General features: G+C 49.6%; 1 protein-coding gene across 1 annotated transcript in view; it reads left to right on the top strand.

Moving 5' to 3' along the window:
* Nucleotides 1–12,254, top strand: part of ADAMTSL3 (ADAMTS like 3) — a 351,345-nt gene extending 339,091 nt beyond the window's left edge. The window contains exons 27-29 of the mRNA XM_032593550.1: nt 5,239–5,339; nt 10,041–10,255; nt 12,030–12,254. Of these exons, the coding sequence (XP_032449441.1) occupies nt 5,239–5,339; nt 10,041–10,255; nt 12,030–12,136 (423 nt within the window). The 3' untranslated portion in view covers nt 12,137–12,254. The remainder of the gene's footprint in view (nt 1–5,238; nt 5,340–10,040; nt 10,256–12,029) is intronic.
* The last annotated feature ends 448 nt before the right edge of the window (nt 12,255–12,702 follow it).

Here is a 12,702-nt window from a genome sequence, read left to right as displayed (position 1 = left end):
CAGGGTACCGGAATCATCACTTTCCTTCTAACGCATTATTTTCGATTTGGGGGGGCGGGTGGTCTGATTGATCTCTAAAACGAATGTAGGTGCCTGACCTCCAAGATTAGAGCTGGAGTGTCTGTGTCTTCTGATACAAAGGCAAATCACAGTCGGGTTCTTTGAATGCAGCTGTGCAGGAATAAGCTCCCAGGCTGACAAGCAGCCTCCAAGAAAAGGAGCAGAGGGACATTAGTAATAAGGGCACAAAAGTCTCACAACCCTCCCCCAATACCACCTGGAACAACAGTATAAATAAAAAAATATTCGGGAAAACAATTCTAAAGAAATGTGTAGGAACCTTATTAGCCTGCTACGGCTGCCGAAACAGAATACCACGCGCTGGGTGCCTTCAAGAGCAGAAGTTTATCTTCTCACAATTCTGGACGCTGGAAATCCAAGATCGAGTTCTGTCAGAGTTGGTTTCGGTGAGACCTCTCTTTCCGGCTTAGACAGTCACCTTCTCACTGTGTCCTCATGTGACCTCTTCTCTGGAGAGAGAGAGACAGAGAGAGAGAGAGAGAGAGAGAGAGAGATTTCTGGGGCCTCTTCCTCTTCTTATAAAGACGATATTCCCAAGAGATTAAGGCCCCACCCTTACGTCTCCATTAAACCTTTAATACCTCCCTATAGCACCTGTCACATTGGGGGTTAGAGCTTCAACATATACATTTTGAGGGGACACAGTTTGGTCCATAACATTCCGCCTTCTGGTCCCCGCCCCCAAATCCATGTCCTTGTCGCGTGCAAAGTACACCCATCCCATCCCAATATCCCTAGAAGTCTTAACCCATTCTGTCCTCAGTTCAAGTCCAGAGTCTCACTAAATGCCGCATACGCCAGGCATGGGTGAGAAGTGAGTCGTCCTGAGAGAGAATCCCTCTCCTGCTATGAAGCTGTGAAAGCAGACAAGTTATGGCCTCTGAACTATGGGGGTGGGACAAGCAGGAAGGAAGGAAGGAAGGAAGGAAGGAAGGAAGGAAGGAAGGAAGGAAGGAAGGAAGGAGGAAAGGAGGGAGGGAGGGAGGGAAAGAAAGAAAGAAGAAAGAAAAAGGAAAAGAAAAGAAAAGAAAAGAAAAAGGAAAGGAAGGAAGGAAGGAAGGAAGGAAGGAAGGAAGGAAGGAAGGAAGGAAGGAAGGAAGAAACTGGAAAAAGAAAGGGGTGATGGGTCCCAGTCAAGACCGAAATCCATCAGGGTCAATTCCATCAGATCTTAACGCTTGAGGATAATCTTCTTTGGCTGGATACTCACCCTCCAGACCCACCAGGACAATGGCATTGCCCCCGTGGCCCTAGACAGCAGCCTCCCCCACGTGACTCTTTGGAGTGGTCCTGCCCGTGACGCACTAGGCAGGGGCAGGCGGGCCCACAGGAATTGAGAGGGGGGCCCCACCCTCTGAAAGTGAGGAGCGAACAGCCTTGACCCTGTGTGCAGTGGGACCGACAGCCTTGGTGAGCTCTGAATCCAGGTCATTCTTCCCTCTTCCTGAAGGATGAAACATGTTGGCAGCTGAATGGCTTTATCCCATCCTGTAGAATCTGTAGTTTCTAAAGCTTTCCTTAACCGGGTCCCAACTATGTTCCTCTGGCCCAAACTGGCAGTGTCTCTGGTGGTGCCATCTTGTCTCTAGCCCTGGCTTCCACTGAGATGGCTGAGTGACTCCATGGCCAACCTCCTTATAAAGCGATCGCCCGGCCACACCCTTCGTGTTCTCTCCAGAACGTATTCTCTCATCCTTCGACGTGTGGATAGACTGACACTTTCCGGAATCCTCCAGTTGTGGTTCCTTTTTGCCTAACGGTTCCTTCAGTTTCTGTCTGTCCACTGATGTTCCGATATCAGCGGTAAGAGGAAGCCAGGCTGCACGTTCCGCACTTTGCTTAGGAATCTCCCCAGTGAAATATCCGATTTCATCACCCACAAAGTCTAGCATCCACAAAACACTAGAACACGATTTGCCCACAGTTTTGCCACTTTAGAGTGATGTTCTCCTTTCCTCTGGTTCCTAGAGGCGTGGTCCTTCCTTCCCCCTAAAACCTCGCCAGAATCCCCCTTAATGTTTGTACGGTACAGCTTTGGTCTGCGAGCACAATTCATTCTGGAAACACACTTGTAATCCAAAGCACTTGTATCTCAAAGCAAATTTCCCCATAAGAAATGATGGAAACTCGGATGTTTTGTTCTACAACCCAAAAATATTCATATAAAAATGATTATAATCCTGTAATATAATGCAAAATAATAAGGAAAACACAAAATGTAAAGAAAAATAAGTTAACCTGCACTTACCTTTGAAAACCTTCACACTGAGGTGAGGGAGACAAGAGAGGAGGGTGATTGTGTAGCACGACTTTCACGATCACTAACAGAATCAGTGCTATCTATTGGCTCAATGGAATCCTTTTCTTTTCGTGCAAGTTTAACAAGGAGCCTATCCAATGACCTAGAATGAAGCAAACCATTCCTAAGCTCGCTCTTGTCGGAAAAGCAAAGGACTGTCCCGAGGTGCTTTGAAGTGACAAAAAATACACCAGTGCCAGTTGTGGGCACCTTCCAACATTCTGAAAAATCGCTGATCTCTGCCAAACACCGCAGCCTGAGACCGAGCATCTGAACGTGGGAGACGATCACCCGCAATCCTGCAGCGAGAGAGAGCGAGAGAGGGAGGGAGAGAGAAGGAGAGAGAGAAGAACCACTGGGCTCAGTTGTGATCATGTGATATCCTGCGTCACGTCCTACTCATATTGCAAGCCATCACTCGTTTATCAAATTAAAATGTATTAGAAATGTTTGCTCGTCTTGCGGAACACCCGCAGAACAAGTTACTCGCAATCCAAGGTTTCACTGTACTAATAACATCCCCTTCAAGGCAACCAAGTTTTTTCTAGCCCGCACCTCAAAACTCTTCCAGCCTCAACCCATCACCCAATCCCTGAGCCGCTTCCACACTTTTAAATATTTGTTACAGTAGCACCCCACATTTCAGTACCAAAATCTGTATATCTGCATTAGCCAGGGTCCTCCAGAGAAACAAACCAAGAGGGTGTGTGTGTGTGTGTGTGTGTGTGTGTGTGTGTGTCAAGAGATTTATTATAAGGAATTAACTCATGCAGTTATGGAGGTTGACAAGTCCCAAGAGCTGCAGACAGCTGCTGTTGTCATTCTAGCCCAAAGGCCAGCAGGCTAGAGACCCAGGAAGAGCCAGTGCTTCGGCTCAAGTACAGAAGCAGGAAAAAGCCGATATCCCAGTTCAAAGACAGTCTGAGTCAGGACGAGTTCTTTCTTACCTGGGGGGAGGGCCAGTCTTTGTGTTCTCTCCAGCCCTTCAACTGATTGGGTGGCTCCCACCCACGTTAGAAGGAACAATCTGCTTTCCCCCTGACTACTGATTTCAATGTTCGTCTCATCTAAAAACACCCTCCCAGAAGCACCCAGAATCGTGCTTGGCCAAATATCCGGGCACACCGTGGCCCAGCCAAGCTGACACATAAAATTAACCAATAAAGAAAATTATCCCATGAAGAGAAATAGAAGACACGGTTGAAAACATTGTTGAAAAGTAGGCCAAATAAAGGAACCCTCTAAACTGTAAAGGTGTCTGCTTCCTTAAATGAGCCGAAACATGTGATATAATTTCAGCTAAGACTACGGCAGAACGCTTTTGGGGAACTTAAGATAATTTTGACATTCACATGGGAGAACAAATGAGCACAGGAAATTTTGGGGAAAATCGACTCACTAGAGGTGTGGAGAGACCTTCTGAATGTGGTGTTTCAGCTGCCGCGAAGCGGTTGTAAGTGAGATAGTACAGCGTCAGTGCGGGACAGTAGCCCCAAGTCGCACAGTGTAATGGTATGACACACACAGACCCATGTTAAGCGGGTTCAGTGTTCAAAGGTAATTAATCATAGGGGAAGAATTGCTTAAAAAGCTAGTGTTAAACTACCAAAGGTTTTTTTTTTTTTTAAAGAAAATTAAAGAAGATCTAAATAAATGGAAAGGCATCCCATATTTATGGATCAGAATACTTAACGTGAAGCTGAGAACGCTTTCCACATTGATCAACGGATTCAACACAATCCCTGTAAAATCTCCCAGCTGGCTTCTCTGCAGATACTGACGAGCTGATCCCTAAAATTCATATGGAAATAGAAAGGACCCGGAATCGCCAAAACCATCTTGAGAAAAGAACAAGGTTGGAGGGCTCAGACTTCTTGGTTTCAAAACTTAGCACAGAACTGTAGTCATCCAGGCAGTGTGGGTAGACAGGGGATAGACCTAGAGATTGCTAGAATAGACTTTAGCTTAAGGTCGAGAGATAAATTTCTGTATCAGTGTCGGTTGGCTTCCTACAAAGGGGACGAGACCATTCAGTGGAGAAAGAATAACCTCTCTGGCAAATGGTTCCAGACAACTGGATATCCGTGCGCACAGAAGAATGAAGTTGGACCCCTAGCTTATACCGTATGCAAGAGATTAACTCCAAGTGTATCGGAGACCTAAATTCAAGAGCTGAAACTACAGAGCTCTTGGAAGAAATGTAGACATGAATCTTCATGCTTTGGGTTAGCAAGTGGATTTTTAGGTACGATACCGAAAACGATGCCAATGTAGTTGGGCTACCTGAAAATTAAACACCTTTGTGCTACAAAGGGCATGACTGAGAAGGTGAACAGGAATAGAATCGGCATGAGGGCAAGGCCTTTTCAAGGATGAAACAAAGTATAAGGAAAAAGTAATATGCATTATGACATGAAAATTTAAGAATTGCACGTCAAAAAACTTTTTTTTTTTTTCTATAACTGAACTCACCTTAACACAGAAGCCTCCACTTTTGCACAGGGCAGGAAAACCCAAACTTGACAGTTGCCTATGCTTTTAAGCACAGTCCTATCAGGACCTAAGCCCTGTCGATTGCAGATTGGCCCTGTTCTTTTCCCTTCTCCCCAGAGATGGTCTAAGTTTCCAGGCGGGGGAGGGGGAAAGTGGAGGTGGAAGGTCCTCGGGTGTCTTCTTGGCCCTGAAGGACGGCTGCCTGGTCCTCAGAGCTGCACCCCCACCCTCCCTGACCTCCCCTGGGGACAGCTCGTTCCCGGTAGCCGACCTTCCCCCGGCAGTGCCCCTCCGCACATGACCTTGGTACCACAGCATGCCTGAGCTCACAAGGTCGTCCGTGCTGCACTCTGCTTTCGTTACAGTGCCCTGCGCGTTGCCTGGGTCGCACAGCGAGGATGCCACAGCATCGCGCAGCTTGTCAAGGCCACAACAGCTCTGACTCGGGCTGTGACGACAGAAGCAGGTACTGGCCCTGCCCTCGGGCGACGCGAAACCTCTCCCGCCTCGGTCAGTGGCTGTGGCCGCCTGGGAATGGAATGATGTCTCCTGTCTACTCCCTTCTCATAATTGACGATTCCTATACCACCATCCTGGGCAGTATGCATTATATTGAAATATCAGTTATCACGTACTGTTACAGTTACAAGTCATTTGAATGTTAAACAGGTAGAACGATACCCCAAAAAGGGGAACAAAATAGAGTAGCAGTGAGAATAGATATTTTTCCTTCCGTACACAAAGTTGGTAAAGCCTAATAACACTGAAGTTCACAGATTAAATCTTCCTCGTGTTTTCAGTGAACTACTTACTGTATTCCTCCGCTTAGAAACTATTTTGATAGTTTTGTTTTGTTGAACTATTTTGGCACAGTGGTTTAGCAGAGAATGACAGAGGCGTTTGCCTTGTTAAGGGGCTTAAACCAGAAAGGACTCTGCTTTCGTCTTAGTAGAAGTCTAAGCTGGTGGATGGCTTGGGGTAGAAGGTGTTGTTCCATGAGGTCACGCAGAGACCCAGACTCCTTCCCCCCGCTACCGTCCCAGAGAGGTGAGCCCCAGCCAGCCCAGAGTGGGGGAGAGAGCCGAAAGCATGTGAATGAGAAACTTTGGACTTCTCCCACTCTCGCGTTGTGTGATCGGGGTTACCTGGCCTCCTCGTGTGCGGGAGGGAGCGTTACCGCCCGTGTACAATTACAGTTGGGAGGTTTTGAGTAGCTGCTCTAATGTAAAGTACCTAAGAAGCCTGGATCATCGAAGATGCTCCATATATGGTTCCTTTTCCCTCCTTCCGCCCTGAGTGTTGCTGGAAAAAATGAGATGACCTTGAAAGCTGGCTCCCTTTCCATCTTGGGCCTTCAGTAAGGCTTGGCGACATAGTATCAGCTGTGGTTCCTATTCCCCGCAACACAACTCAGGCCAGAACTATTTTCCTCAAATGGAAAATGTTTGGAACAGCTCCCTCCTTCTCAGCAGGCAACCTAGTTCTGTCTTTTGCTGAGAAGACAGAGACCACACACAGATTGATATCAATTATCCCAGATGTTTTACTTTGCATTCTCAAAGGAACACAACACAGACACTTACCTGCGTGGACTGAGCTTTCTGGATGTATTTTCCTGACACTTGTTTTTTTCTCCTTATCGATACTTCTTCCCCATCTTAGTACGTAAGATTCACTTTGTTCTTTCTCGTTGTTGTATTTCACATTACCTCATTCCATTGCTGATGGACATTTGATTGTCTGGGGGTTTTTTCTGTTTGTGTGTGTGTTTGTTTTTGCTATTACAAATACTGCCGTAGGCATTTTAGGACTGCAGTAGGCATATATCTTTCTGCATGAAGGGTTGTATTCTTAGAGGATAGTTTTTGGTATGGAATGGGATTGACAGGGCTGTTCATTCTGATACTAAGTTACCATCAAAATTGCCTATTCCGGGAGTATATGAGAGTTCCCCCCTTTTCATGAACATTTTAATAGGTTTTCAGTCTTTGTGAAAATTTTTGTCAATCTGATGGGTGAAAAATCACATCTTACTGTAATTCATACTTTTCTGATTACTTTTTATATGCCTTTTGGCACTTTGTATTTTTTTCGTAAACCCATCCACTTTTTTCCATCCCTCCCACGATTACCGGCAGCCAGGCCGTCCAACTGGTCACCCTCCACCTGCTGCTCCTTTCCAGCCCAGCCCCCACACTGCAGCCTGAGCAATCCTTTCCAGAACCACGTCTGATCACACCTCCACGACACCCCACCCCGCTGTGGGATTAAAGTCCCGCTAGAGGCTTCCCTTGCTCTGAGTAGGAAGGGTGGCCAAAGTATGCAACGTGGCCTAGAGAACACTGCACAGTCAACTCTTCCCTGCCCTCACCGCCTCATCCCAGACCTCACACACCCCCAAGGTTGGTGCTGCAGCCACGTTGTCTTTCCTCCAGGACACGTGCTAGATTCGCCACGCGCTCTGCAACCAATGGCAGCGAAAATAAGATGCCAAGACGTACTAGAGAGGATCAAAGGCATGGAGGGGTCTATCAGGAGGCTCGGTTGTGTGACAAAGTAGGGTTTTAGGAAAAGAGTTGTGGAGATGAACCGAAACGGTGGAAGCATTTAGAAGAAAGAATAGAAGAAAAATTCCTGGAGCTGGGGGGAGGTGAGGAGGGGTCAAGTTGCCTTTCATTTTCTCCATCATCTCTGCTTCCTCCAAGCTTGGCCGCTGTTACATCCTGGTGCTTTTCTCTCGCGCTGTTAGCTTTCCAAAGTTGAGACATTGAGGAGGACTCGTAAACACAGGGTTGCTTTGCGATTTTTAGCACCATTTCTACTCTCCTGTTTTCTACAGGGAAGCACAGGTGTGTGTAGCACCCATGCCCAGACTGTGTCCCCCTCGCTCAGATGTCCCCCCGTCCCCATCCCCAGTCCTGTCCCCGGCTGGGAGGAGGTGGGATCTCCGTGCTGGACCAACCTTAGGTTCTTTCTCTGGGTCCTCAATCAATGCCCAGCCTCCGGAACTTCTGCTTCCGTGTTGGTCCCTTGCTCCCCGTGTCCTCCCATCTGTCATGGGCTCTGTGGCTCCTCCTGCCCGCCCCTTCCGCTCCCCACCCCGGGACCTGCCTTCCATCAGAGCAGAGATTGGCCCCGTCAGTTTGGGTCCTTCGGGCCCCTGAAACAACAAAAGTCAGCTCGGAATGATTTATGCAGAAAAGGTGGGAGATTTCTCATTAAGACAGGACCGCCCAGCACTTGGGCGCAACAGTTTGGTCTCCTTTTAAAACACATGTTTTTGTGCCTATTCGGTGAGTATTTGTTCTACCTTTTTTCAGTAGTAAAAGCTCATCTGTGCGTTGTATGGCTGAGCAGTGCTGGGTCTATGCCCAGTTGTCTGAAACAACTACGATTCATAACCACTGGGGAAAATAAAAGCCCTGTAATTAATAGGATAGCCTCCTCCTCTTCCCATGTAAAATCTTAAGAGTTTGAGGGGATGGTGTTAAGTAAAAACATTTTGATGGAGTCTCCCCCTCCTGGCTAATCAAAGTACTGCTTCCAACTACATGTAACATTCTCTCCCCTGGAGACGATCAGGTTATCACAATTTTCTCCATCTTCTTCCATGTCCAGTGGTGTTTCTACTCTCCTTATGGATCATGTGCCCTGGTAAGGAGCCGTTTTAAAACATTTCTTTAAACGCTTATTTACTTTTGAGAGAGATAGACAGAGCGCGAGCAGGGGAGGGGCAGGGAGAGACACAGAATCCAAAGCAGGCTCCAGGCTCCAAGCCGTCAGCACAGAGCCCGACGTGGGGCTCAAACTCCCAAACTGTGAGACCATGAGCTGAGCTGAAGTCGGGTGCTTAACAGACTGAGCCATCCAGGCACCCCTGGTAAGGAGCCTTTTTTTTTTTTTAATTTTTTTTTTGACGTTTATCTATTTTTGAGACAGAGAGAGACAGAGCATGAATGGGGGAGGGGCAGAGAGAGAGGGAGACACAGAATCGGAAGTAGGCTCCAGGCTCTGAGCCATCAGCCCAGAGCCTGACACGGGGCTCGAACTCACAGACCGCGAGATCGTGACCTGAGCTGAAGTCGGACGCTTAACCGACTGAGCCACCCAGGCGCCCCAGGAGCCTTTTATGGGAATATACAGACAGACGTGTCTCAAGAATTCAAAGGGAGAGAACGCCGTCAGACCACAGGAAGGACCGTGACCAAGAAATGAGAAGTTCCTGGGGGTTTTCCCCCTCTGTCTCTGCCGCTTGCTGTGTTTCTGCTTCATTCTTTGTCTCTTCTGAATATTTTTTTTTTTCCTATTTCTCTGGCCTGTGTGGCACAACATGGCCACCATTGCTCCAGCCTTCAGGTTTATAGGTCTTATTCCAGAAACCTCCAGGCTCATGGAAGAAAGACAGTTCTTGAACCGGCTCAGCCAAGCTAGGGCTGTCTTCTAGTCACCTGTGGGGTGGGAAACATTCCCGTGTAGCGCAAAGATACCTCCCAGGAGCCCTGGCTCGGGGAGCAAGAGCGGGCCCTCTAGGGTGGCTCTGCCCTCTGGGTAAACGTCCTCAAAAACCAGAGGGTACCAACCTTCTGTTCTGTCCTAAAGGGTAAGGAGCCACAGACGGATCCCTCTCCCCAGATGGTCTTTGCTAACTCTGAGCACGAGGCCTGGTGTGGCCATATTGTAAATGGAAGAGTGAGCGCCGTCTCGTAGCAGACAAGGTTGCTCGCACAGGTTCGCACTCGTGCCCGGACATACCTCCAGGGCTCAGATGAACAAAACTCAGCTTGCCAGCAAAGTGGAGGAAGCATACAGACCGTGAGCCGTGCCCCACTTCCTTGCCTAGACTGACCCGCTCTGGCTTTCTCGGGACAGTGTGTCTTTTGGGGGCGGGGGGGGGGGTGTCTTAACTTGGTGTTAGAAGCGAGCGGAAACACATGTGTGCTCACCTCTCGCTGTCACGACGGGGCCACCGCCTTGCTCATCAGCCAGCCGTGCCCAACACAAGTCGGCTTCCTGGCCAGCAGGGTCCGGATGGGCGAACCTCGAGGACACGGAAAATAACGGCACGGGAAAAGGCTTGATCTCAGCACGAAGTGACACCCTGCTTCTCCCATTTTCCATTTTTTGTTTTTTTTTCCTTTTTCTTTTTTTTTTTCCCCCCCTCTTTCAGACCCACCTTGAAGGGGAACTGCTCGTCCGGGGCGTGTGACGCGTGCTGGCGCCCCGGCCCCTGGAGGCCCTGCACGGCGGCCTGCGGCAGGGGCTTCCAGTCCCGGAGGGTCGACTGCGTCCACACCAGGAGCTGCTGGCCCGTGGCTGAGAGACACTGCGTGCAGAAAAAGAAACCGGCTTCCTGGCGGCACTGTGTGGGGCCTTCCTGCCATAGTACGTACCCCTGTCGGGCCCGCCAGCGCCCCAGCCTTGTCCCGGCCAGACCCGGGGGCGCCTCCCTCGCCAGTGGCTGGTGGCACGGCCCACGGGCCATCCGGGGTGCAGGTGGCATCTTGGGGCACTGGGAGATTAGCCCCTTGGATGCGGGTACGGCTCGGTGTCCTTTCGGGAAGAGCCGTCGAACCAGCTGGGTGTCCACGGCCTTGGCTCCCACTGCCTCCTCCCGCCTCTGTCAGCCTCACCGCACCCCCTCCTGCCTGCGGCTCTCATCTGCTGGGACAGTGATTCTTTTTTTTTTTCAACGTTTATTTATTTTTGGGACAGAGAGAGACAGAGCATGAACGGGGGAGGGGCAGAGAGAGAGGGAGACACAGAATCGGAAACAGGCTCCAGGCTCTGAGCCGTCAGCCCAGAGCCTGACACGGGGCTCGAACTCACGGACCGCGAGATCGTGACCTGGCTGAAGTCGGACGCTTAACCGACTGCACCACCCAGGCGCCCCTGGGACAGCGATTCTTAAAGATTTGACCTGTTTGTACGATTATATGTTCACGTAGGCATATATTTTTATGTTATTGTATATTATAGTTGTTATATTAATTTGCAAAACGTAATCATAAATATACGTAGCCAGGGAGCAGGCTCCTAGCTTGTATCGGGTTGCCAAGGGGTCCACACCCCTGCCGTTCCAAGCACTGAGAGGAAAGACGGAGGCCAGGAGGGCGGCGAGGCCCCGGAGAGCGGCGCGAGGCCGCGCGGCCGGCTAAGCGGGGAGCCCACTGTGCTTCTGAGCCTGGTGCAGAGTCGTGGCTCTAACCCCAGCCTCGTGGGGGCTTTCTCCGCTTTTTAAAATTTGGGTCCAGCTGACACACAGCGCTGCATCCGTTTCCGGCGCAAGAAAAATTTATTCTCAAGTTAGTTAACATAGAGTGTCGTCTCGGCTCCAGGAATAGAACAGAGTGATTCATCTCTTACCCGTAACACCCAGTGCTCTCGTCCCAACAGGTGCCCTCCTCTACGCCCATCCCCCGTTTAGCCCATCCCCCCTCCCCCCTCCCCTCCAGCGGCCCCCACTTTGTTCTCTGTCTTTAAGAGTCTCTTATGGTTTGCCTCCCTCTCTGTCTTTATCTTATTTTTCTCAAAAGATTTTTTTAATGTGTATTTATTTTTGAGAGAGAGAGCTAGAGAGTGTAAGCGGGACAGGTGTGGAGAGAGAGGGGGAGAGAGAGAATCCCAGGCAGACTCCATGCTGTCAGCACAGAACCCTATGTGGGGCTCGCACTCACAAACCGCGAGACCATGACCTGAGCTGAAGTCGGATGCCCAACCAACTGAGCCACCCAGGCCCCCCTCAGAGGATTTTTTTTAAAACTACATCTCAGGGCTCCTGGGTGACTCAGTTGGTTAAGCATCCGACTTCAGCTCAGGTCATGATCTCCTAAGGGTTCGAACCCTGTGTCGGGCTCTGTGCTGACAGCTCGGAGCCTGGACCCTGCTTCGGATTCTGTGCGTGTGTGTCTCCCTTTCTCTCTGCCCCTCCCCCTGCTCGTGCTCTCTCTCTGTCTCTCAAAAATGAATAAACGCTACAAAACCATTAAGGGGTGCCTGGGTGGCTCAGTCCCTCTCTCTCTGCCCCTCCCCTACTCGTGCTGTCTGTCTCTCTCTCTCTCAAAAATAAAATAAAAACATAAAAAGAAACCACAGCATTTAAACTGCGTCGCCCACGAGCTCTGCGTTCCACGGATATCTGGTTTTTTCTTCCCTGCAGGAGCCTGCATGGACACCACACACTACTGTATGTTTGTAAAGCATCTCAACTTGTGTTCGCTCGATGTCTACAAACAAAGGTGCTGCTGGACGTGTCTGGAAGGGTAAACCTGTGGAAGGGTCGTAGCGCTGCTGTGAAGAAGAGACCAGAAGTGTAGAAGCTCTTTCCCCCACGTAGCTGGTTCAAAAACATGTTATTTCTTTTAAAAAAAAAAACCAAAAAACACTCTAGATTCTGCATGCAAACAGGTTGATGCAAACTCACCGCTGGTGGCGTTTTGTGCTGTCGTTTTCCCCACGGCCGGTCTTTAATTCCAGCTCTTTGAAGCGATGCATCCGGGACCAACGAGCGTACCGTGGCAGGTGTGCCATGGCACGTGAGACCTCCCCGTGTCCTCCTCATCAGGAAATCGCCCAGGTCCCCAGGGCGTGGTCGCATGCTTCCTCCTGTGACGTGTAGGCTAATAGCATACGGCGTCCCGAAGTCTTGAGGGACACACGGCAACCGATGACTTCCTCTTCTCCCAAGCTTTAGGGTTTCAACAGGTTTATAAAGCGTTTACACTCTGGAAGCCCTGGCCAGTCGCCATTAAGATGGCGTGATTGGTGCTAGTGGCATTTTGATGGGTCCCGAAGCCCAGGCTGTGAACAAGAGGCAGTCGCACCAACTGATC

This window comes from Lynx canadensis, chromosome B3 (genome assembly GCF_007474595.2).
Source record: "Lynx canadensis isolate LIC74 chromosome B3, mLynCan4.pri.v2, whole genome shotgun sequence".
NCBI classification, from domain to species: Eukaryota; Metazoa; Chordata; class Mammalia; order Carnivora; family Felidae; genus Lynx; species Lynx canadensis.
This window is presented reverse-complemented; position numbering and strand designations above follow the sequence as displayed.